Source organism: Scyliorhinus canicula, chromosome 23 (assembly GCF_902713615.1).
Source record: "Scyliorhinus canicula chromosome 23, sScyCan1.1, whole genome shotgun sequence".
In the NCBI taxonomy this organism is placed as follows: Eukaryota; Metazoa; Chordata; class Chondrichthyes; order Carcharhiniformes; family Scyliorhinidae; genus Scyliorhinus; species Scyliorhinus canicula.
Window position 1 is genome coordinate 23,975,496 of NC_052168.1, and position 27,303 is coordinate 24,002,798.

The 27,303-nt window shown below is 48.6% G+C and overlaps 1 protein-coding gene across 8 annotated transcripts in view; it reads right to left on the reverse strand.

Moving 5' to 3' along the window:
- LOC119956443 (ankyrin repeat and fibronectin type-III domain-containing protein 1-like) overlaps positions 1 to 27,303 on the reverse strand; it is a 320,281-nt gene that overhangs the window by 20,313 nt on the left and 272,665 nt on the right. For all 8 annotated transcript variants that reach the window (XM_038783684.1, XM_038783685.1, XM_038783680.1 and 5 more), the window contains 2 exons: positions 17,041 to 17,160; positions 4,493 to 4,708 (listed from right to left, as the gene is read on the reverse strand). In XM_038783684.1, the coding sequence (XP_038639612.1) occupies positions 4,493 to 4,708; positions 17,041 to 17,160 (336 nt within the window). The remainder of the gene's footprint in view (positions 1 to 4,492; positions 4,709 to 17,040; positions 17,161 to 27,303) is intronic.

Consider the following 27,303-nt stretch of genomic DNA (forward strand, 5'->3'; position numbering starts at 1 on the left):
ACAAAACTGGGTTATATGTTCTTCCTGGACTGGAGAGTATGCAGGGTTCATCATAATCCGGATCACCAGAACAGGAACCTATCTGACGGAATGGAATTCTGGTTTTAATCTCCGCCGGACAGTACCAACCAGTACAACACCCTGGATTCACCTTCTGGCACACTGTGTCCATATCCCACCTGTTTTCTTGGGAAGAGACTCACTACCCGTTCCAGGGAATGACGTGGTTACCCGTCCTGTTAATTTCAGTGAGTTACAATGGACCTCAATTTGTCTAATAATCACCAGTCATACCATCTGTATCAAACAACATTGGGAGAACAATGTGGTTCAAGGATGGACAGGGTGGGAGTGGAACGGGACTTGGGACATGTCAAGAAGCACGTGGCAGAATGAGCTGAAATCTCTCTCTCTCTTTCTCTCTCTCTCCCTCCCTCCCTCCCTATCTCTCTCGCTCTCCCTCTACAGTGAAAACTATTACAGGCAGAAAACACAGACCTCGACCTGAAACATTGGTTTGTAGGAAAGTGTGCTTAAGGACGACCAACTGAAACAAAGACACACCTTTTACTTTTATTTACTATTTTATCCCTCTCCTCCCCTCTGTGTTTGTTTGTCTTGTGTATTTGTAGAGGGTTGGAAGAGCTTAAGTGGAGGGTTAGGAATTGGATAATAGCTAACTTTGTGGGACGATTCTCCAATATGGAGCCCAAATGTTCGCGCCGTCGTGAAACGCTGTCGGGAACCGGGCCCGGGTATGACCGATTCTGGCCCCCACAGGAGGCCAGCACAGCGCTGGAACGGTTCACGCTGCTGCAGCCTCCTTTCCCGGCGGCAAATTGGCTGCGCCAACCTGCACATGTGCGGGGGACTTCTTTAGCGTGCTGGCCCCCACTCAACATGGTGTCGGTGTTTAGGGGCTGGCCGCGCCAGAAAGTAGGCCCGGGAGGGGGGGGGGGGGGGGAGAGGCCGGCTCGCTGATCGGTGGGACCCGACCGGGGGCCCCCCACACAGGCCGCCCCCCCCCCACCGACCGGGGTGAACGGCGCCAGCGGGACTCTGTCGGATCTGCACGGCCCCTCGGGCCATCAGGGCCGGAGAATCGGCAGCCGTGCCGATTCCAGCAGCCCACGGCTCGCGCCGTGACAAATGTGCTGCCGCAAATGGCACCGATTCTCCGCAACCCGGAGAATCGTGCACCGGCGTCGGGGTGTCGTGGCGCGGTTGCGGCGATTCTCCGGCCCGGCGCGGGGCTCGGAGAATCGCCCCTTGTATTGCTGCATATTTAATTATAGCAACTGTTATTAATAAACTTAATTATGTTTAAATTTACAAACCTGGTGACAGTTGTTATTGGGTAGCTAAGGGCCAAAGACTTTGTGTGTTTCTCTATGAATTAATTATTAATTTCAATTTTGTTGCGACTCTGAGTCAAGTGGATTGACCACACCCTAGCTCAGGGGGTCATAACAATGGTCAATTCTGGAGGTGACAAAGGCATGGGCCTTCAGACAAGGTGAGGTGGGAGCTTAAAGGGCAATACTGGGAGGTGGATGCAGGCCAGCTTTATGACAAAGTTTAAGGGTTGAAAAAGACACCCAGTCTGTTCCAGTGGCCGGGGTGCGGGGTGGGGTTTGTAACAGGGACTGGACACAATGGGTGAAAATTTTCCCCAAATCTGGCGGCGTCAGGTTCAGACGTGTCTCTCTACAGAGGCACAGCCGCGTTTTCACTCCAGATTCTCTGGCACTGTGCAGAGAATCTGAGGCCATGGTTTGTGCTGTCACTCTGGCAAGGTGGGCCCCCCCTCCACCACACATAAGGGGAATTCCCCTCCCCACGAGGGCACCCCAGAGGGCCCGCCCCTGTAACTACCAACCTGGCTGTCTCTGAGGACAGAACAGTCGAGGGCGAGTTATTTTGAGGGGGAAGTAATGATAATGGTGAAGGAGGGAGGGCATGCCGAAGGAGACGAGCCAATGGGTTAGCAAGGGTGGTCAGTATTGTGGTGAGAAAGGGTTAATGGAGCAGAATGTGCTTCCAAGATTTGCTCAGAAGGAGCCCGAGGGGAGATAGCACAAAAAAGTAGAGAGACAGAGAAAAAGACAGTTTCAGCGCTTGGGCCGAGGGGAGACCAAGGACAGGTTAGGTAGGGGTCAGCAGGCAGAGTTGAATGCTGGTCTCAACCTCTGTGGCAAATAAGTCAATGAGGAGCTCATACCCATTACGTCAAGGATGGAGGAACAGAGTAGAGGAGTTTAATAAGACCCTAGGGAGTGGGGAAAACAAAATAAAGGCAGGGTTATTTTTATGTGCACCTGCTTGCCCATCTTGGGGGAAGGCAGAGGAAAACTTTGAAATGTTTTTTGTCGAAAGGTAGAGAGGGTGAGATTGAGTCAGCGGCAGAGCGATTGCAGCAGATCTTTCAGAACAACGAGCCAAATTAGTTGGATTATTTGTCTTTCTTTCCATGAACCCAGGATTAGACTTGGGAAGCTGGGGGGGGGGGGGGGGAGATAAGGGATTTCCTCTGTGAAATTTGTTGTAAAGTTGTAAGCCCAATAATAAAGAGCATTTGTAAGTTGAAGCTCAGAGCAAACATTCCTGAAGTGGGTTAATGTCCTCTGCAGCAGACTGTCCAGCATGTCAATTTAACACTTTGGGCGGTATTTTCCCCGCCCCGCCGAGTGGGAGCATCGCCGGGGCGGCGTGCGAATCATGCCACACCGCCACGACCCCCGCACGCGATTCTCCCACCCCCCCAAAATCCGCGGCGCGCAAATCGTGCCAAGCCACTCGGAGAATTGCCGCAAACGGCGAGCGGCGATTCCCCAACCCAGATGGGCCAAGCGGCCGCTCCGACATGACAGGGTCCCACCGGCGCCGTCCACCCCTGATCACTGCCGGCGGGAACTCTGTGGGAACACTTGGGGGGCGGCCTGTGTGTTGGGGGGGGGGGGAGGGGGGCTCCTTCACTGGGGGGGGTGGATTTCGAAGGGGTCTGGTCCGCGATCGGGGCCCACTGATCGGCGGGCCGGCCTCTCCCCCCCTCAGGCCTACATTCCGCCGCGGCCGGCCCTGAACACCCATGCCATATTGCGTCAGGGCCGGCGCGCGTAGGAAGTTCCCCGCGCATTCACAGGATGACGCGGCCCAACTGCGCATGCGCAGGATTGAGCTGGCCCAACTGCGCATGCGCAGGATTGATCTGCCCCAACTGCGCATGCGCAGGATTGAGCTGGCCCAACTACGCATGCGCAGGATTGAGCTGGCCAAACTGCGCATGCGCAGGATTGAGCTGCCCCAACTGCGCATGCGCAGGATTGAGCTGGCCCAACTGCGCATGCGTAGGATTGAGCTGCCCCACCTGGGCATGCGCAGGATTGAGCTGCCCCAACTGCACATACGCGGGTTGGCGCAGCGCCCATTTGGCGCCGCGTACAGAGGCTGGAGCGGCATGAACCGCTCCAGCACCGTGCTGGCCCCTTGCGGGGGCCAGAATAGGACGTGCCCGGGCACTGTTTGCACCACCGTGAAACGCGACGGCGTTCACGACTGCGCGGGCACTTGGTCCGCGGAGCGGAGAATCGCCCCCTTTGTGCTGCACTATTTAACCCACTTAAATTAAAGTAAAGTAAGCAACCGGAGGCCGGTTTAGCTCAGTTGGCTGGACAACTGGTTTGTGACGCAGAGCGAGGCCAACAGCGCGGGTTCAATTCCTGTACTGGCTGAGGTTAATCATGAAGGCCCCATCTTCTCAACCTTACCCCTCGTCTGAGGTGTGGTGACCCTCAGGTTAAGTCACCACCAGTCAGCACCCCCACTCCCAGGGGAAAGCAGCCTATGGTCACCTGGGACTATGGCGACTTTACACTTATTAAAATGGGTTATTCCTGTTGTGACGGGGTTGGAATTTAGGCCCATGCTGAAACAAACATATAATTGGCACCTGGGCAACTAGGAATAGAATGAGAAACTAATGAGGAATAGAATGAGAAACTAATGAGGAATAGAATGAGAAACTAATGAGGAATAGAATGAGAAACTAATGAGGAATAGAATGAGAAACTAATGAGGAATAGAATGAGAAACTAATGAGGAATAGAATGAGAAACTAATGAGGAATAGAATGAGAAACTAATGAGGAATAGAATGAGAAACTAATGAGGAATAGAATGAGAAACTAATGAGGAATAGAATGAGAAACTAATGAGGAATAGAATGAGAAACTAATGAGGAATAGAATGAGAAACTAATGAGGGATGTAGTGAGGAATATAATCCATAGAATCCCTACAGTGCAGAAGCAGGCCATTCAGCCCATCGAGTCTGCACCGACCCTCTGAAAGGGCATCTACCCAGGTCCCCTACCCTCGTAATCCCACCTAATCTGCACATCTTTAGAAAAGATAAAAGTAATGAGGATAATAATGAAACTGCAACACCTGTTAATCCTGACCGCCTTTGAACATTTCAGTAGTTAAGATTATCACCTTCAGGGTCATGAAGAGCTGGTCCAGGGCAGTGAAGCTCTCGAAAGCAGAGACAGATTTCCGATAGTTATGAAGCTTTGAAAGTGCAATCCATCGGACATTCTCCAGCACCTGTGATGGACGGAGCTCCTTGATGGTTAGAATCAAAACATTGCCGAGTTTGTCCTTGATTGGTTCAAAGTGCACCTGGCCCAGATCCTGTGTACCCAGTGCTCCCTGCAGAACAGAATGGCAGAACTTAAACTCCCCTCCATTGGTGCTGCTGAGGGCTAGACTGAGAATTGTGTGGTGAATATCCTGGCTCACATGAGAGCGTACTGATATTTATCACTGTATATACACAAGAAAAACGTCCATGTCAGCCAACATCAGGGTTCGACCATTCGAACACCTCGTGATGACTTGTTGGTTACTTAAAAACAAGAACACTGACGACATTCACAAAGATATTACAATATCAACATCACCACGTCAACAACAGAATAAGAAAAAAAACATCGAATAAATTCATAAAGTTGTACTCATAAATGTTTTTCTGGATTGACTCATAAATATTAATTGGCTTTTTATAATCATCAATATCATCATTTATCTACATGTTTTGTACAATTTTCTTTAACAATGTACAGAAAATATGTACACAAAAGGGAGGATGTAGTGATATGCATCACTGTATATACACAAGGGATTCATGTAAATACACCACAACTAAGTAACCACTAGAGGGAGCACCAGAGATGCATATACTAGACAAAACAGGAAGTCAAGGGGCACTTTTCACAGTAACGGCAGCTGGTGAGCAGGACACAGACAGGCAGCTCAGATGTAACATAGTATAAGGCCTGGAGAGAGAACAAACTCACACAATAAAGCATCTACTTCAACTATGAGACTATGAGCTTTATTCAGACACAAGGAATAAAACAGAGAGCAAGAACTGTATAAACGTAGGCTCAAGCCACAACCCGTGTCCCCTTAATGAACACTTTCCAAGTCTGTGACGTGCTATAGCTCACTCTGGGAGTCCGAGTTGCTGTGGCAACAGCATGTTGCGGTCTGGGGCTATGGAGAGTGATGGTAGAGGCTCCAACATTGTTTCCATCCCATGGCTGACGAGGAATCTCTCTCACTCTTACCGCCAGCACTTGCCGTGTGTGTTTGGAAGAATTTTGCAGGTTGATTCACAGCCTGTTTGGCCCCGTTACAAACCCACTTTCCTTGGACATCAAGTCCTGGGGTGGGACTCGGATCCGGAAATCCTGGTTCAGAGGTTGGGACACCACCCACTGTGCCACAAGATCTCTCCGAAGGTGTATAGACCTTAGGAGACTAAAACTGGAGGCACAATATTATCCTGAGGATCAAAAGAGACAGCCAGGGGTTGGAAATAAAATGGTGTAGGAGTAAAATAAAACTGGAAAATTGGGTCTAATGTCACAAGGTCTGACAATAAATTAATAATTTTTAAAAAAAAGATTTAGATTACCCAATTATTTTTTTTCCAATTAAGGGGCAATTTAACATGGCCAATCCACCTACTCTGCACATTTTTGAGTTGTGGGGGCGAAACCCACGCAGACACGGGGAGAATGTGCAAACTCCACACGGACAGTGACCCAGAGCCGGGATCGAACCTGGGACCTCAGCGCCGTGAGGCGGTTGTGCTAACCACTAGGCCACCGTGCTGCCCTACAATAAATTAATAATGATTATACTTTGACTGATGGAAGCCTGGTTAATGTGGAAAAGCAGAGGGATTTAGGCGTTCAATTTAGCCAAACATTAAAAGCTGCACCTCAGGGCTGGTTTAGCTCAGTGGTTTGTGATACACCTCAGCTGGTTTATGATGCAGAACAAGGCCAGCAGCGCGGGTTCAATTCCTGTACCAGCTTACCCGAAAAGGCGCCGGAATGTGGCGACTAGGGTCTTTTCACAGTAACTTCATACTTGTGAAAATAAAAGTTCAATAAAATTATTATTATTGTTATTAATAAAAGGGATAAGGACATTAATAACGTTAATGGAATACTGGGTTGGGAGGTCAGGAATTAAGGGGTAAGGTTAAATGTAATAGATTTAAAACAGAGGGCAGGAGAAATGTGTTTAGACCGAGGGTTGTGGTTGGTTACCACAGTTGGCTGGCGAGCAAGTGTGCTGGTGCAGAATGATGCCAGTGGTGCAGGTTCAGTCCGGCTTGCCTGCTTGCCCTGCCTCACATTGGCAGTCACGCTAACCAAATATCATCCCTCCAGCAGAAAGAGATGCCCACGGACGATGGATTGTGAAATGTAAAACCAGAGTTTCAACAGTTAAGAACAGGTTGCAGAAGCATTTGAAAGGACTATGGAGACAGGGTGGACATACGGGATTAGGGTACTGCTCACTTGGATGACAGAGAAACACCAACGCTGACTGTCATCTAAACATTTAAATGGCTACAATGCCACAGGGGGACACCTGGTGGCACCACACGCTAGCAATTTGAGCAAGTTCCATGCCAGATATAAGCTGTAATGTGTAGGCCGTACATTCAGTTCAAAACTGAATCACAGAGACTCACAGCACAGGAGGAGGTTATCATGTCCATTGTCCCTGCTGGTTCTTTGTTACACTAATCCAAATCTAAATCCACTGCTCTGCTTTCTCCCCAGAGTCATGCCTGGCCTGTGTCTCAAAAATGTATTGAATTTTCTTTTTTCCACTCTGTTGGGTCTTTGTTACAGAATCACGAAACTCTCCTTGTGGTGATATTTTCCCATCTCTGCCCAGCTGCTAAACACACCATGGTCTTAACGTTTCTTTGGATAATAGTGAATAAAACTTCAATTTAATAAAGGTTTTTTTAAACTGTGAAGAGATTTGATAAATGTGAGAAAGAGAATAAACAATTTGCTCTGGTTGGTGCAGTCAGTGAGGAGGGCTCACTGATTTAACACAGAGAGGTTAGGAGCCACCTCCATGCACACAGACTGATATCTGGGATGGAGGCAGTGGGATGTGGGGGTTTAATCTTATGAAGAAAGATTGGACAGGCTGGGCCTGTGTTCAATGGAAGTGAGAAGAATGAGAGATGATCTTACTGAAAGATCACGGGTGGTTCTACTTTTGGGTACGCTCTCCCACCGGAGGAGAATTGCAACCGATTTTACAAAATCGGGATGCAATTCCATATTCCTTGGCGAGGAATACCGTAGAATTTACAGTGCAGAAGGAGGCCATTCAGCCATCGAGTCTGCACCGGCTCTTGGAAAGAGCACCCTACCCAAGCCCACACCTCCACCCCATCCCTGTAACACAGCAACCCCATCTAACCTAAGGGCAATTTATCCTGGCCAATCCACCTAAGCTGCACATCTTTGGACTGTGGGACAAAACCGGAGCACCCGGAGCAAACCCGCACAGACACGGGGAGAATGTGCAGACTCCTCGTAGAGTAACCCAAGCGGGAATCGATCCTGGGACCATGGCGCTGTGAAGCCACAGTGATAACCACTATGCTACCATGCTGCCCCAATATGAGATGTTCCTGAGGGAATCCTGCTATCTGGCCGCCATTTTGAGTGGGCGGCTAAATAGTGAAGTCCCCCAGCCAGGCACTCAATGCATTCCAATCACTCAAGCTTGTGATTGCAATGAACTTACCTCTCTTTGATGTGGTCAGTGTTTGTAAACACTGGGATTTCACCACTTAGAGTCACTAATCCATGAAGGGAGATGGACGGATCAAGGCTGAAGCTGGTTTGTGGAAGCTATCTATAGCCCACTACTAGAAAGTTCTGAATGTTATACAGCTAATGGATCTGCGGGGTTGAAACACGGGTCACAGCTGTTCTCCTTTGAGAAATGGACATGTGGAGCATCCAGGTAAGTTTTACAGTTGGAATTTCTCTCACTACCCCTGTCTGGACTTCTCTCTAGCTTCCAGACAGGGGTCCATCTAGTTAAGGATTCCATGTGGGAGGGTCCCTTTAGTTAGGGGGTCCCTGGGAGGAAGGTTCCTTCAGTTAGGGGGTCCCTGGGAGGATCTTCCTATTCATGGGATCCCTGGGGGGGGGTCTCCCTCATCATGGTCCCCTCGGGGGGGTCTCCCTATTGCAGGTGTCTCTAGGGCGGTCCTATTCAAGGGCTCCTGGGGGGGGGGGGGGGTGGGGGAGGGGGGGATCTCCCTATTAAGTGGTCCCGGAGGGGGCAGGGGGTCTGGTAGAGGAGGGGTGGGCAGCTAGTGCATTATGGCGTGGGGGTAAGGTGGCTCTCAGATGGACTCTGGGTAACTCCTAAATGGAGTTGACCCTCCGTTAAGGAGTTACCCTCTTAGCCCACCACGAGGTCCACCGTGCCAGGGCCATGCTAGCAGAAACCGCAAGTGATCCGCGTCCACGTGGTTCCCAGCCCAGGGGACCGGAGAATCGCGGAGGGCTGGAACATAGGGTGCCAATCCCGCTAAATGGATGCAAATAGGTCATTAAGACCTATTTAGGTAATTAAGATACTCCCACTGGCACGCGGTGGTGGACCTCGATCCAAGTACCAGCAGGCGTTGGATAATCGTGATTGGGTCAGTGCCTGGCTCCATCGGGAAAATCAATCTGGGTGTCGTGGGACAGAGAATCCAGCCCCACCTCTTTCAAGGGGTGGACACGGTGGTTGGCACTGTTGTCTCACAGGTCCAGAGACCCGGGTCCAATACCGGTGACCGTGTGGAGCCTGCACGTTCTCCCAGTGTCTGCGTGGGTTCCCTCCGGGTGCTCCGGTTTCCTCCCACAGTCCAAAGATGTGCGGGTTAGGTGGATTGGCCACGATCAATTACTCTTCAGTGTCCAAAAAGGTTAGGTCAGGTTACAGGGAGAGGAGTAGGCCTGGGTAGGCTTCTCCTTCAGAGGGTCGGTGCAGACTTGATGGGCTGAATGGCCCAGGGTGTCAGGCTGGCGTTGCCAAGGTGCCCACCCCGGGATCGGGCCCGGGGGTGCCCTGCCCCTATGAGGTAGGGTGCAGGGGGATTTGAGGAGCTCCCAAAAGGTGAGTTGGGTCTTTAAATTAAAACATGCATCCTGGGCTGAGGAGCTCCGCTTGTCAGAGATCTTCGAGCACGAAATGTGACTGAGTGCAGCCTCAGCACAGCTTTCCCAATTGAGGCCTGTAAAAAAAATGTACCATTAGATAGCGGGGTCATTCCTGCCACTTGACTATCCCTCTAATCCAGCCCAGAATGAACTCTTTTTATTTGGTTAGATCGTGCCCATAGAGAGGGGGCAAAACTTTTGTAGAATGGAAAAGCAGACTATTATTTAAAAGGCACACAACAAATGATTGACGTTCAGAGAGACTTGACCGTATTTGTACAAGGAACACACAATTAGCATGTAGCTCCAACAAATAATTAGGAAGTCAAATGGCACATTGTAAAGGGATTGGAATACAAGAATAGGTTCATCTTGATGCAATTGTACAGGGCTTTGGTGCCTTGGGGCCCCGGGCACAGTTTTGTACTCCATAGTTAGGGAAGCAGTGTAATGAGGCTCACTGGATTCTTTCCTGAGATGAATGGGTTGTCCTATGATCAGAAGCTGAATGAATCAGGCCGATATTCTCTGGAGATTAGAAGAATGTGAGGCGATCGTGTTTGAACATACAGGATTTTGTTGGGTCGGACACTGTCAGAAGAGGTTGTTTGCTAGATTGCCATGCTAAATTGCCCGTAGTGTCCTAATAAAAAGTAATGATGTGGAGATGCCGGCGTTGGACTGGGGTGAGCACAGTAAGAAGTCTTACAACACCTCTTTAACCTGGAGTTACCTCTCTCTCTGCATCTTTGATGATTTGATTGCCTGCAGGTGCTCGCATTCCGGGGCATCTCTGACTGTGTCTATATAAACATTTAGAACATAGAACATAGAACATAGAACATAGAACGATACAGCGCAGTACAGGCCCTTCGGCCCTCGATGTTGCACCGACATGGAAAAAATCTAAAGGCCATCTAACCTACACTATGCCCTTATCATCCATATGCTTATCCAATAAATTTTTAAATGCCCTCAATGTTGGCGAGTTCACTACTGTTGCAGGTAGGGCATTCCACGGCCTCACCACTCTTTGCGTAAAAAACCCACCTCTGACCTCTGTCCTATATCTATTACCCCTCAATTTAAGGCTATGTCCCCTCGTGCTAGCCACCTCCATCCGCGGGAGAAGGCTCTCGCTGTCCACCCTATCTAACCCTCTGATCATTTTGTATGCCTCTATTAAGTCACCTCTTAACCTTCTTCTCTCTAACGAAAACAACCTCAAGTCCATCAGCCTTTCCTCATAAGATTTTCCCTCCATACCAGGCAACATCCTGGTAAATCTCCTCTGCACCCGTTCCAAAGCTTCCACGTCCTTCCTATAATGAGGCAACCAGAACTGTACGCAATACTCCAAATGCGGCCGTACCAGAGTTTTGTACAACTGCAACATGACCTCATGGCTCCGGAACTCAATCCCTCTACCAATAAAGGCCAACACACCATAGGCCTTCTTCACAACCCTATCAACCTGGGTGGCAACTTTCAGGGATCTATGTACATGGACACCGAGATCCCTCTGCTCATCCACACTACCAAGAATTTTACCATTAGCCAAATATTCCGCATTTCTGTTATTCTTTCCAAAGTGAATCACCTCACACTTCTCCACATTAAACTCCATTTGCCACCTCTCAGCCCAGCTCTGCAGCTTATCTATGTCCCTCTGTAACCTGCAACATCCTTCCGCACTGTCTACAACTCCACCGACTTTAGTGTCGTCTGCAAATTTACTCACCCAACCTTCTGCGCCCTCCTCTAGGTCATTTATAAAAATGACAAACAGCAACGGCCCCAGAACAGATCCTTGTGGTACGCCACTCGTAACTGAACTCCATTCTGAACATTTCCCATCAACTACCACTCTCTGTCTTCTTTCAACTAGCCAATTTCTGATCCACATCTCTAAATCACCCTCAATCCCCAGCCTCCGTATTTTCTGCAATAGACGACCGTGGGGAACCTTATCAAATGCTTTACTGAAATCCATATACACCACATCAACTGCTCTACCCTGGTCTACCTGTTCAGTCACCTTCTCAAAGAACTCGATAAGGTTTGTGAGGCATGACCTACCCTTCACAAAACCATGCTGACTGTCCCTAATCATATTATTCCTATCTAGATGATTATAAATTGTATCTTTTATAATCCTCTCCAAGACTTTACCCACCACAGACGTTAGGCTCACCGGCCTATAGTTACCGGGGTTATCTCTACTCCCCTTCTTGAACAAAGGGACCACATTTGCTATCCTCCAGTCCTCTGGCACTATTCCTGTAGCCAATGATGACCTAAAAATCAAAGCCAAAGGCTCAGCAATCTCTTCCCTGGCTTCCCAGAGAATCCTAGGATAAATCCCATCCGGCCCCGGGGACTTATCTATTTTCACCTTGTCCAGAATTGCCAACACTTCTTCCCTACGCACCTCAATGCCATCTATTCTAATAGCCTGGGTCTCAGCATTCTCCTCCACAATATTATCTTTTTCTTGAGTGAATACTGACGAAAAGTATTCATTTAGTATCTCGCTTATCTCCTCAGCCTCCACACACAACTTCCCACCACTGTCCTTGACTGGCCCTACTCTTACCCTAGTCATTCTTTTATTCCTGACATACCTATAGAAAGCTTTTGGGTTTTCCTTGATCCTACCTGCCAAAGACTTCTCATGTCCCCTCCTTGCTCGTCTCAGCTCTCTCTTTAGATCCTTCCTCGCTTCCTTGTAACTATCAAGCGCCCCAACTGAAACTTCACGCCTCATCTTCACATAGACCTCCTTCTTCCTCTTAACAAGAGATTCCACTTCTTTGGTAAACCACGGTTCCCTCGCTCGACCCCTTCCTCCCTGCCTGACTGGTACGTACTTATCAAGAACATGCAATAGCTGTTCCTTGAACAAGCTCCACATATCCAGTGTGCCCAACCCTTGCAGCTTACTTCTCCAACCAACACATCCTAAGTCATGTCTAATGGCATCATAATTGCCCTTCCCCCAGCTATAACTCTTGCCCTGCGGGGTATACTTATCCCTTTCCATCACTAATGTAAAGGTCACCGAATTGTGGTCACTGTTTCCAAAGTGCTCACCTACCTCCAGATCTAACACCTGGCCTGGTTCATTACCCAAAACCAAATCCAATGTGGCCTCGCCTCTTGTTGGCCTGTCAACATATTGTGTCAGGAAACCCTCCTGCACACATTGTACAAAGAATGACCCATCTAATGTACTCGAACTATATCTTTTCCAGTCAATATTTGGAAAGTTAAAGTCTCCCATAACAACTACCCTGTTACTTTCGCTCTTTTCCAGAATCATCTTCGCCATCCTTTCCTCTACATCCCTAGAACTATTAGGTGGCCTATAGAAAACTCCCAACAGGGTGACCTCTCCTTTCCTGTTTCTAACCTCAGCCCATACTACCTCAGAAGAAGAGTCCCCATCTAGCATCCTTTCCACCACCGTAATACTGTCCTTGACTAGCAGCGCCACACCTCCCCCTCTTTTGCCCCCTTCTCTGAGCTTACTAAAACACCTAAACCCCGGAACCTGCAACAACCATTCCTGTCCCTGCTCTATCCATGTCTCTGAAATGGCCACAACATCGAAGTCCCAGGTACCAACCCATGCTGCCAGTTCCCCTACCTTATTTCGTATACTCCTGGCATTGAAGTAGACACACTTCAAACCACCTACCTGAACACTGGCACCCTCCTGCGAAGTCAAATCTGTGCTCCTGACCTCTATACTCTCAATCTCCCGTACCCCAAAACTACAATCCAGGTTCCCATGCCCCTGCTGAATTAGTTTAAACCCCCCCAAAGAGCACTAACAAATCTCCCCCCCAGGATATTGGTGCCCCTCAGGTTCAGATGTAGACCATCCTGTCTATAGAGGTCCCACCTTCCCCAGAAAGAGCCCCAGTTATCCAGAAATCTGAATCCCTCCCGCCTGCACCATCCCTGTAGCCACGTGTTTAATTGCTCTCTCTCCCTATTCCTCATCTCACTATCACGTGGCACGGGCTACAACCCAGAGATAACAACTCTGTTTGTTCTCGCTCTGAGCTTCCATCCTAGCTCCCTAAAGGCCTGCCTGACATCCTTGTCCCCTTTCCTACCTATGTCGTTAGTGCCAATGTGGACTACGACTTGGGGCTGCTCCCCCTCCCCCTTAAGGACCCGGAAAACACGATCCGAGACATCACTTACCCTTGCACCTGGGAGGCAACATACCAAACGTGAGTCTCTCTCGCTCCCACAAAATCTCCTATCTGTGCCCCTGACTATTGAGTCCCCAATTACTAATGTTCTACTCCTTTCCCCCCTTCCCTTCTGAGCAACAGGGACAGACTCCGTGCCAGAGGCCCGTACCCCATGGCCTACCCCTGGTAAGTCGTCCCCCCCACAAGTATCCAAAACGGTATACTTGTTACTCAGGGGAACGACCGCAGGGGGTCCCTGCACTGACTGCTTCTTCCCAGTCCCTCTGACAGTTACCCATCTATCTCCAGTCTTTGGTGTAACTACTTCCCTGAAGCTCCTATCTATGACCCCCTCTGCCTCCCGAATGATCCGAAGTTCATCCAGCTCAAGCTCCAGGTCCCTAACACGGTTTTTGAGGAGCTGGAGTTGGGTGCACTTCCCACAGATGAAATCAGCAGGGACGCTGACGGCGTCCCTCACCTCAAACATTCTGCAGGAGGAGCATTGTACTGCCTTCCCTGACATCACCTCTAGATTTTAAAAAAAACAAGAAAAAGAAAAAGAAAGGAAGAGCTTACCTGATATTACCTCAAACCCTGCTCCCGCTGAAAGGTAAGCAAATTTAAAGGCACTCACTCACCTTCACGACAGGTCCCTGCTCCCGCTTCCCAACGACCGTGGGGTGGGGGGGTTGGTTAGAGGAGGAGGTAGGGTGGGAAACACTCACAAAGTGTTTCGGGTTTAAACTGTCACTTGCCAACAGCCCCTCCACAAACCACCTTCAACTTAGGCTGACCGCACTGCACGTATGCAAATTTCCCCAGAACAGCTGATCAGTAGCTCTGCTCTGCTGCCCTCTGCTGGATGATTGCCTTCACTCAAACTCCTCGGGTCTTCTTCGCAGATTCACCTTCAACTTAGGCTGACCGCACTGCACGTATGCAAATTTCCCCAGAACAGCTGATCAGTAGCTCTGCTCTGCTGCCCTCTGCTGGAACAAGCCTTTCCATTCACCTGAAGAAGGAGCCGTGCTCCGAAAGCTCGTGTTTGAAACAAACCTGTTGGACTTTAACCTGGTGTTGTAAGACTTCTTACAATAAAAAGTAAGGTTAAGGGGGGGTTGTTGGGTTACGGGTATAGGGTGGATACGTGGGTTTGAGTAGGGTGGTCATGGCTCGGCACAACATCGAGGGCCGAAGGGCCTGTTCTGTGCTGTACTGTTCTATCTATAATAGTCTCAGGATATCGGGTCAATCATTTAGAACTAAGATGAAAAGAAATTTCTTTAGTCAAAGGTTTTTGAATCTCTGGAATTCCCCAACCTGGAGGGTTGTTGATGCTCTGTTGCTGAATATATTTAAGACTGATGTAGAGAGAGATTCAGCGGAATTCTCCGTTGGCGGGATCCTCTGCTTCACGATGGTATCGGGTGGTCACAATGGGAAACCCCATTGGCCGACTGTGGGAAGGGAGAATCCCACTGCCGGAGGGGCACGACGGGCAGGGAAACGCAGCTGGCGGACTGGACAATCCCGCCCTTGATCTCTCAGGGAATCAAGAGATACGGGAAGCAGGCGAAAAAGTGGAGTTGAGTCGGAAAATCAGCTACGATCATATTCAGTTCAGGCTTGAGGGGCCGAATGGACTACTCCTGCTCCTTTTGCAGGCTCGAGGGGCCGAATGGACAACTCCTGCTCCTTTTGCAGGCTCGAGGGGCTGAATGGACAACTCCTGCTCCTTTTGCAGGCTCGAGGGGCTGAATGGACAACTCCTGGTCCTTTTGCAGGCTCGAGGGGCTGAATGGACAACTCCTGCTCCTTTTGCAGGCTCGAGGGGCTGAATGGACAACTCCTGCTCCTTTTGCAGGCTCGAGGGGCTGAATGGACAACTCCTGCTCCTTTTGCAGGCTCGCGGGGCCAAATGGACAACTCCTGCTCCTTTTGCAGGCTCGCGGGGCCGAATGGACAACTCCTGCCCCTTTTGCAGGCTCGAGGGGCTGAATGGATTACTCCTGCTCCTTTTTCTTATGTAAGTTACTGTATCCAACACCACCTGTACACAACTCATAGATTTTTGTCAGGCAAGGGATGTAAGGGTTACTGAATCAAGTTGAGTAAATGCTGTTAAGATGCAGATCAGTCACAAACTATGAATATCCTAACAGGCTTGAGGGGCAGAATGGCCTCCTCCTGCTTCTATTTTTCTCCCTTCATTTATCCCATAACTTATTCAAAAATCACATTATTAAATTTACCAGGCACTTAACAAGTGCACTCTTTCAGAAGTTGATCAATCCGTACATTTCTAAATGCTCCTATATTAGAATCATAGCACAGAAGGCCATTTGGCCCATCTTGTCCACGTCAGCTCTCTGCAAGTGGAACTCAGTTAGTCCCATTTTCCTGGTTTATTTTCCCCATGGCCCCTGCAATCTTTCTCTTCAGGTGTGTACTGTTCTTGTCGGATGGCCTGATTTATATTACAAGAACACTTGCAGGTATAAACGAATTATTAACATTGACTGTCGGTCAAATATATACAAACAACAGATGAATAGTAGTATGACCATACACAAGCAACCTCTCTTCCAGCTCTCCAGTCGGTCTGAGGTCACCTGACTCTAACATCCACTTATATACTAATGAGACTCCTAGTGGTCAATTGGTGAATTACAACACAGCCATGATATCACCACAAGGTGCTTACCCAATTCCCCTTTAAAAGCCCTGGTTGAATCTGTGTCTACCACACTCCCAGGTACTCCATTCCAGACCCTAACCACTCACCATTTAAGACGCAGGTAGAACGTTCAAATTGTGGACCCTAAGAATCTGTGAACAACTATTGTTAAAAAATATGTTTCAATTTAAGATGCATACATATCTTGAATGTTGCTGAAAAAAAGAGACATGTTGTTGAAGATTTTCATCTCACAGTCATCAGGAAAAATACAAGAATACCAAGTTTCAACAATCACTGCAGGATGGTGATTAGTTAGCAAGTAAACTCTGATTGGCCGAGGTGTTGCCATGGAGAAAGCAACCAGGAACTATCAGTTCCCCCAGCTCCCGGGTAATTAACTGTATAAACTGTTGTGGTCGTTTGAAATTTGGCATTCTTATGTTTGTCCTGATGAGTGTGAGAAAGAAAGCTTCAACAAAACATATCTCTTTTCCACAATTTAAACACATATAATAATCAGAAAATCTAAGAACATTTCTTTGATGAGATCCTGGTGCTGAGGTGATGATGTTCTCAACTGAATAAACAGCTTCATACCTGGAGTTGGGACACTGCCAATAACATCTTTTGCCTGGTCTGTAGCACGGAGGAGGAGGAGGAGAGCGCGGAATTCATCCCTTGCTGCAGCCACTGGGTGTCCTTCCACATACAGGAGAGCTGGAGATAGGCCACAACACAAATCCTCCAGTTAAATATTGGGAAGAACATAACGATTGTCATCAGTTCCTGCCACATCCCCGTTTCCTGGCCACTAACTCCATTCTTGTCCATGGTCACTTGCCATTGGCAAGCTCTGTGGCCTATTTAGCCCTAAGCTGCGCTTCTGAGCCTATGTACTGTCAATCACTGAGCACAGCAACTCCGAGCTCCATAACGTCTCCTGTTTCCACCCAGTCCATGTATTACTGAAACCCCAAATCAGATTCCACTATTCTAATGCACTCCTTGCCAGTCACCCACCTCCACCTCGATGTAGAATTCAACTCAGCTAAAACTCTGCTCTGAGGAGCGTTTTCTGCTATCTGTTTCCAAACTCACACGATGTCCAGTGCAAACATCACTCTGCTCATTGTTCCAACACGATGTCCAGTGCAACCATCACTCTGCTCATTGTCCTACATTAGCTCCTGGTCTGGCAACCCTTCAATTCAAAAACTTTGTGTTTAATTTCCTTCATGGCCACACACTTTCGTTCTGGCCCAACGGCTCTCTGAGATCTTTGCACCCTTCCAGATCTGGCCTCTTGCACACCCTCAGCAAGATTCTCCGACCCGCCAGACCCGTTTTCTGGTGTGGCTCACCCCCGCCGGAAGCGGGAGCCTCCGCTCTTGCAGCCGGCCAATAGGGTTTCCCATTGTGGCCACCCTTACACATTCGGGAAATCCGCTGGCGTGAGTGCACTGCCGGTGAAGAGGAGGATCCCGCCACCGGAGAATCCCGCCCCTTGATTTCCTTCGCTCCACTGTCGTTGCCTTCAGTTGGCCAGGCCCTAAGCTCCAGAATTTACTCCCTAAACCCCTCCACCTCTCTATCTCTCTTTCCTCCTTTAAGCCTTGAAAATCTATTGCTTTGTCAAAACTTTTGACTGTCTCTCCGAATATCTCTTTATGTGGCTCAATGCCAATTTATGACTGAAACGTCTCCTGTGAAGTATGTAGGGACATTTTCCTCCCTTAAAGGCACTATGCAAATGTAAATATTTACTGTTGAATATCGAACTCTCATTAACTACCTGGCTGTAGCACTATTCCAATTTCTAATTTCCTCCCTAATTTATTTTAATATTTCTTCCCTAATTTATTTTAATATGCATGATTGCAATCCATTCGGACAACTGGGTTCAATCTTCCCAAGTTTGACTAGTTTATCAATTATTTCCCCTTTCTATCTTAAATCTCTTAATATCTTTTTCTATCACTTCTTCTGATATCATGTCCACAGTGTTAATCTTCCTGGTAAATACTAACACAAAGTAAATTTTCAATATTTCTGCAGTTTTGCTATTACGACCTGTTCTATATCTTCGCTTGTCAATGCTTTTTTTCAGGTTTATCTATCATTGTTCCATCAAAATGAGTTTCTTTGGTCTTTGTCTTGTTTAAGTCTTTCTCAATTATTGTCTTAAACCTTATTACGTTGTGATCGCTGTTGCCCAGATGCTCCTCTATGCTTACTTCTCTCATCAGCCTGGTCCATTTCCCCTTACTAGATCCAGTAATGATTCCTCTCTTGCTGGGCTTCTTGCATGTTGGTCAAGAATGCAATCCTATACACAATGTAAAAACTCCATCCCTTTTCCCCTTAGGTGGTCAGTTACAGTTCATTCAGGGAGCCCGAGTTGCTGTGGCAACATGCAACAGCACCCTCTTCCCCAGACTGTGTGAGGATCCTTCCTGTTTGTTCCCTGTCTATTCCCTTTTTCCCTTTTCTTTTATTTTGTCGTTATATTTTTGATCCATGAATGATTTATAGAAATAAGTCTTTAAGGTAGCCTGTATCTTTAATTCAAACCGATGAATCTGGAAGGCTGTGATGTTTTAGACTGGTGACTGGCGTCAGTGATGATTCAGTCGGTTGATTTCGCTGGTGGCCAACGAATGGGCCCAAAAGGCTGTGGTCTGCCCGGTAACAGACGGTGATTGGATTTTATCCCATTGGAATGTTTAGAATCAAGAGGTTCCATTTTGGTTTCATTTTTATTCTGTAGCGTGGATGAAGGGGTCTAACTAATCCTCTCCAAAAACCCAACTAATTCTCTATGTAAGGCCACTGTGAGGGCTTCCTCTCTCTCTAGCAAGTCTGGGTGCTGTTATTTTGAGACTGGGTGGCTTGAAGTCAAACCACGAGCTGGAAGCAAGATTTGATGTGAAATAAAGTGTCCCTCCAGAAAGATATAGGCCTCAGGCTGAAGGTCCAGTCTGATAAGAAATAAAGTATCTCTCCAGAAAGCCTGCGGGGACCCTGAATGAATGACTTTGCAAAGAAGACCATTACCAGTTGTAAACCAGAGACTTTGATCAACCAGCGTGCTGTGAAGAAAGACTTTTATCTTTGCCCTTTCATCCGTATTATTTTTACCCCTTTCCATCCCTCTTGTCTGTCTTGTGTTTGGGAAGAAGGTGGGGCAGTTAGCGTCGGTAGTATCAGATTGTCATTATCCAGTTCTATTTATTGCATATTTCATCATTATTCTTGTAATAATAAACAGTAATTGTGTTCCTGCTTATAAACTTGGTGACTGTAATCATTGGGCGACTAAGGACTAAAGTCTTTGCGAATTTTTATAAGAATTATTAGTTCATTCACTTGTGTTGTGACTCCAGGATGAGTGGTGCTGGAATTCACCTTGCACTTGTCCAGGGTGTCCTAACAACTGCACTTGTGAACATATATGCTCCGAATTAGGACGACGTGGAATTTATGAGGCGGGTATTAGGTAAGATTCCAGACTTAGAGTCATATAACCTGATTATGGGAGGGGACTTCAACACAGCCATTGATCCGGAATTGGACCGGTCAAAATCCAGGTCAGGGAGGAGGCCGGCTGCGGCCAAGATATTGATGGGTTTTATGGAACAGATGGGGGGAGTAGACCCATGGAGGTTTGTAAGGCCAAGGACGAAGGAGTTTTCTGTTTTCTCACATGTCCACAAGGTATACTCTTGCATCGATTTTTTTTGTTCTGAGCAGGGCACTAATACCTATGGTGCTGGATACTGAGTACTCAGCAATTGCAGTGTCGGATCATGCCCCGCACTGGGTGGATCTACAGGTTAGTGTGGAGAGAGGGCAATGCCCGCTGTGCAGGCTGGATGTGGGGTTGCTAGCGGATGAAGCGATCTGTGGGCGGGTTAAGAAGTCCATCCAGAACTACCTGGAAACAAATGATACAGGGGAGGTCTCCGCAGAGACGGTTTGGGAAGCTCTGAAAGCAGTGGTCAGAGAAGAATTAATCTCGATACGGGCCCATACAGAAAAGGCGGAACGGGCTGAGAGGGACAGGTTAGTTGAGGAGATACTCCAGGTGGACAGGAGATACTCGGATGCCCCGGACGCGGGGCTACTGAGGGAGCGACGGAGGTTACAGGTGGAGTTTGGGCTGTTGACCACAGGGAAAGCGTTGGAACAGTTGAAGAAGGCCGGGGGGGGGGGGGGGGGGGGGGCGATCTATGAGTACGGGGAAAAGGCAAGCAGAATGTTGGCGCACCAGCTCAGGAAAAGCGAGGCGGCCAGGTAGATAGGTAAAGTAAAGAGTAGAGACGGTTATACTGTCCTGGACCCAGCAGGGGTGAACGAGGTGTTTAAGGACTTTTATAGTAAATTATATGAGTCAGAGCCCCCGGCTGGGGTGGAGGGGATGAGGCAGTTTCTGGATCAGTTGAGGTTCCCGAGGGTGGAGGAGGACCTGGTGGAGGGGCTGGGAGCCCCAAATGAGACTGAGGAAATAGTCAAGGGGCTGGAGGACATACAGCCGGGCAAGGCCCCGGGGCCTGACGGCTACCCAATGGAATTTGATAAGAAGTTTTCAGAGATATTGAGCCCATGCTGGTGAGCACCAGGTCTCGCTCTATGCAGATGACCTGCTCTTGTACATTTCAGATCCATTGGAGGGGATGGGGGAGGTAATGCGAATCTTGGGGGAATTTGGCAATTTTTCAGGGTATAAATTGAACATGGGGAAAAGCGAGATGTTTTGCGATCCAGGCAAGAGGATAGGAGAAGAGGCTGGGAGAGCTGCCGTTTAGAATAGTAGGGAAGAGCTTTCGATATCTGGGAATCCAGGTGGCCTGGGATTGGGAGGTACTGCACAAGTTAAACCTATCCCGGTTGGTAGAACAAATGGAAGAGGACTTTAAGAGATGGGACATGCTCCCGCTATCACTGGCGGTGAAAATGATGGTCCTCCCCAGATTTCTGTTTGTCTTTCAGTGTCTCCCCATCTTCATCCCCCAAGGCCATTTTCAAGCGGGTGAATAATGTGGTGATATGCATCACTGTAAATACACAAGGGGTTAATGTAAATACACGTAGACTAGCGAGACACTAGAGGGCACACCAAAGACATGACACACAGACATTCAACCAATAGGTCAATAAGATAGGACACGACCAATGGGCAGTCACGACACTTTTATGGGAGAGGCGTTTTCAGAACCCCAAAATGTATCATGGAGTTCAACCAACTTCCCTCTTTAATGTATTGTTGCTTTTGAAGTACACAGTGTGGTATTGCAATTATGGACACGTGGGTTTTTAAACACAAAACAATGTTTATTCCATGAATTCAACTTAACCTTTGAAAATAAATATTGGATCACTTGCCACCCCTTACTTCAAAGATAACCCCCAAAATAATACAACACTAAATAATCCCTCAAAATGTTCCTTCAAACCTCCAAAAGACTTAACACCTTTAAACAGAAACACATCAGGTTAAAGACATTATTATTATGAGTTTAAATCACCCAAATGATTCAAAGATAGTCTTTCCTGGCAGAGATCACAGCAGATCCAGCTTACTGCAAACACAGACACACCCAAGTTCTTTTCCTTCATGCAGCTCTCAGCAAACCAGCCAGGCAGTTTTCAGCTGCTCTCTCAAACTGAAACTAAAAGCAGAAGTGAGCTCAACTCAGCTACCCCCACCCTCTGACATCACTTCAGTAATATGAGCTGCTCCATTTCTTAAAGGTACATTGCTTAAACATGCATTTCTTAAAGGTACTCTCACATGACAACACACACACACAGAGGTGACACTACCACAGGGGGGCATTACACCAACCCATATAAAAGGACACAGCACACATGATCTTCCTCTTTCCAGTGGAGACACTCTGAGTACATAGGGTTGATCTGAAACACATCACACCCACCACCTGGATTGTAGCAGACTGGTTCGTCAGTCTGAGTAGCTGTAGCGGGCTTAACAGGAGAGTTGAATCCAAGTAGGAGAATTGTTAACAGTTTAATAAATGTGTTAAAGCTATCTCCAAGTCTGAACCTTTCTTTGTCAGAATGTACATCAAGGAAGCAGCTTATGCTACGTCAAGAGCATAAGAAAACAAATAAGATTATTTTGGGTTTTGTGTGGGCGAGTAAAACCCCGCGAGTGAAGAAAGTGTTGCTGGAGCCAGTCGGGGGGAAGGGGGGGGGGGGGGGGCGTTGCCGAACTTCTGCAATTACTACTGGGTGGCTAATATATCCATGATTAGGAAGTGGGTAGTGGGGAAGGGGTCAGCATGGGAGCAGATGGAGGCAGTGTCATGTAAAGACACCAGTTTGGGAGGACTGGTAACAGCACCTCTTCCGTTTTCTCCGGCCCGATACTCCACAAGTCCGGTGGTGGTGGCGGCTCTGAGGATCTGGGGGCAATGGAGGAGATATAAGAGAGGGGAGGGAGCATCGATTTGGACCCCAATTTATAATAGCCACAGGTTTGTACCAGGTAGGCTAGATGGCGGGTTCCAGAGTTGGTAGAGGGCAGGAATTAGAAGGATGGGGGATCTATTTATAGACGGGACCTTCCCCAGTTTGACGGCCTTGGAGGATAAATTTGAATTGCCAGCAGGGAATGGGTTTAGGTATTTGCAGGTGCGAGACTTCCTGAGAAAACAGGTGCCGGCCTTTCCGCTGCTGCCGCCACGGGGGATACAGGATAGAGTAGTCTCCAGTACCTGGGTGGGAGAGGGGAAGGTATCGGATATTTACCAGGAGCTTTCGGAGGCAGAGGAAACTCCGGTGGAGGAGCTTAAGGGCAAGTGGGAGGACGAGCTAGGAGGAGAGATAGAGGCGGGTCTATGGGCGGATGCCCTAAGCAGGGTTAATACATCCTCATCATGTGCCAGGCTTAGCCCGATACAATTTAAGGTAGTTCACCGGGTACACATGACAGTGGCTCGGAGGAGCAGGTTTTTTGGGGTAGAGGACAGGTGTGCGAGGTGCGCGGGAAGCCCAGCAAATCATGTCCACATGTTTTGGGCATTCCCGAAGCTTGGAGGGTTTTGGCAGGGTTTTGCTAAGGCAATGTCCACGGTGCTAAAAACACGGGTGGTGCCGAGTCCGGAGGTCGCGATCTCTGGAGTGTCGGAAGATCCGGGAGCTCTGGGGATGAAAGAGGCCGACGTCCTGGCCTTTGCCTCCCTGGTAGCCCGGAGACGGATCTTGTTAATGTGGAGGGGCTCGAAGCCCCGGAGTGCAGAGACCTGGGTTAGTGACATGGCTGGGTTTCTCAGCCTCGAGAAAATAAAGTTCGCCTTCAGAGGGTCAATGCTAGGGTTCACCCGGAGGGGGCAGCCGTTCGTCAACTTTCTCGGGGAAAATTAAAATGTCAGCAGATGCAGTATTCCAAGGGGGGGGGGGGTGATTGTTGTATGGTTGAGGTGTGTGAAGATTGGGCTGTGGGGGGGAAATGTTTATTTTACCTTGATGTCATTGTTTACGTTACTGTTATAAAAATTTTCAAATACCTCAATAAAATATTATTAGAAAAAAACAAAACACCTACACCTGTATTTTTATTGGAGTTAACCATCCAGAAATTCTTCCCCCTCCCATATATGTTGAAGTGTCTCTGACTCGCAATCCAGATTAACAATTCTGAATTGATGTGAATGAACATAAATGTAAGGATGTTATGCTTCAGTTATACAAGGCATAGGCGAGAACGTTCTTGAATACTGTGAGCAGTTTTGGCCCCATTTATTTAAGGGAGGATGTAAATGCATTGGAGGAGGAGATTCTGAAGAGGTCTACTAGATTGATACCTGGAATGAATGGGTTGTCTTATGAGGAAAGGTTGGACAGACTAGGTTGATTTCCACTATTCCACGTGACATAGATTCAAGATAAGTGGGAGAAGGTGTAGAGGGGACATGAGGAAGAACTTTTTTACGCAGAGGGTAGTGGGGGTCTGGAATTCGCTGCCTGAGTTGGTGGTGGAGGCAGAGACTCTCAACTCTTTTAAAAAGTACCTGGACCTGCACCTGGCGTGCTGTCAGATACAGGGATATGGACCTGGTGCAGGAAGATAACCTCCCACACTCTGTAATCTGGACATGTTAACTGCATCGCCATTTCTAATCTTGATTTATTGTCAGCACTAATTTATTCCTGGAACAAAAAAATTCACTTGAAGTCTAGATTATAATTAATGGATGGATGTTGTTTGATTTCAAATTATTTAATAGTTAATTTTAAACCGGATTAATTATTGATTGTATAAACTGGATTGTATAGTCTAGTTTAAGTTTCAATGTTTAAAACTCCTTTCACAGAATGTGGGCATCACTGGCTCAGCCAGCATTTATTAGCCATCCCTAATTGCCCTTGAGAAGCTGGTGGTGAGCTGCCTTCTTGATCCGTTGCAGCCTGTGAGGTGCAGGTACACCCACCGTGCTGATGGGGAAGGAGGTCCAGGATTTTGACCCAGCGACAGAGAAGGAACGGCTGATATATTTCCAACTCGGGATGGTGAGTGACTTGGAGGGGAGCTTCCAGATGGTGATTTGACAATGTGTCTGCAGCCCTTGTCTTTCTTGGTGGTAGAGGTTGCGGTTTGGAAGGTGCTGTTGAAAGAGCGTTGGTGAGTTGCTGCGGTGCATCGTGTAGATGTTGCACACGGTTGCCCCCGTGCGTTGTTGGTGGAGGGAGTGAATGTTTATGGTGATGGATGGGGTGCCAATTCAGTTGACTGCATTGTGATGGTGCTGAGTTTCTTGAGAATTAGAGTGTAGGTAACTCATTTAATAATAATAATCTTTATTAGTGTCACAATTCACATTAACACTGTGAAAATACCCTCGTCACCACATTCCAGCGCCTGTTCAGGTACACAAAGGGAGAATTCAGAATATACACAGGCTAGGGGGACATATGGTAGTGCACTGGTAATGTCACTGGACTCATCTAGGTCCGGTAATCCAGAAGACCGAACTAGTGTCTTTTGGATATGGGGTTGAATCTCACCTCCATTTAAACATGATTAATTTTTTTAAAATCTGGAATTGAATATAGTCTCAGTAATGATGGCCATTCATTGATTGTTGTAAAAACCCATCTGGTTCACTAATGTCCTTTAAGGGAGTGTGGTAGTCACCACTGTTGTATTGTATTGTGTTGTATGTACTGCATATGAGGTGTATTACGGTAAGGCCCTGTAGCACAGGTACGGGGGTAGATCCCTGCCTGCTGGCTCCGCCCAGTAGGCGGAGTATAAATGTGTGGGCTCTCCGAGCTGCAGCCATTTCGGCAGCAGCTGCAGGAGGCTACACATCTCTGCGTAATAAAGCCTCGATTACTCTCTACTCTCGTCTCGTCGTAATTGATAGTGCATCAATTTATTATGCAGAGAATTTAAAACGATGGATCTCCGCATCAAGCTTGATTGCCTGCAGCTGCACTCTCAAGCAGACAACGCCAAGTCGGCCATCGCACATTGGCTAGCTTGCTTCGAGGCATACATCGGATCTGCGACTGAACCACCCTCAGAGGCACAGAAGCTCCAGATACTTTACACGAGGCTGAGCTCCGACATCTTTCCCCTCATCAGGGACGCGTCGACCTACGCTGAGGCCATGGCGCTACTGAAGGAGAACTACGCTCAGCAGACCAACAAGTTCTACGCCAGGCACCTCCTCTCCACGCGGCATCAACTCCCCGATGAGTCTGTGGAAGATTTCTGGTGTGCCCTGCACGCCCTGGCGAGGGACTACGATTGCCAGGCCGTTTTGGCCATTGAACATTCCGAACTTTTAATTCGAGATGCGTTTGTCACTGGCATGGGGTCCGCTTACATCCGCCAGCGCCTCTTAGAAGGGACTACCCTCGACCTCGCAGCGACCAAGAAGCTAGCGATTTCACTCACGGGCGCCTCCCGCAATGTTCAGGCATTTGCCCCCGATCGCTCGGCCCACCCCTCCTGTGCATTGTGGACTCCACCAGTGGCCGCCCCCAGCCAACCCCAGGCCTGCGCCGTGCGGCAGCCAACCAACCCCAGGGCACCCAAGTGCTTCTTCTGCGAACAGACAAAACACCCCCGGCAGCGCTGCCCGGCGCGGAGGGCCTCTGCAAGGCCTGCGGGAAGCAAGGACATTTCGCTGCTGTGTGCCAGACCCGCTCCATCGCCGCTATTGTCCCTGCACCCCCCACGTACGCCCTGTGGGCATCGATATCTTCCTTGCCTCAGACCACGTGCGGCCCGTGGGCGCCGCCATCTTCCCCGCCTCAGAACCCCTCCTCGTCGGACAACTCATCTGGCCGATCATCGCCTGCAACCGCCGCCGATCAGCCACGTCTCGCCACCATCACGATTGACCAGTCCCAACCACACAACCTCGCGACCACGTCGACGACAGTACAGGTCAACGGCCACGAGACATCCTGCCTTTTGGACTCCGGGAGCACTGAGAGCTTCATCCACCCCGATACGGTAAGGCGCTGCTCCCTCACGGTACACCCCATTAACCAAAAGATCACCCTGGCCTCCGGATCCCACTCCGTGGTGATCTGGGGCTACTGTACCGTCACCCTCACCATCCAGGGTGTAAAGTTCAGTGGCTTCAGGCTCTACGCCATCCCCAACCTCTGCGCTGCCTTGCTACCCCGGCCTGGACTTCCAATGCAACCTCCAGAGCCTAACCCTGACATTTGGCAGGCCCCTACCAGCCCTCACTGTCTGCGGCCTCACAACCCTTAAGGTCGACCCACCTTCCCTATTTGCAAACCTCACCTCGGATTGCAAACCCGTCGCCACCAGGAGCAGAAGGTACAGTGCCCAGGACAGGACCTTCATCGGGTCTG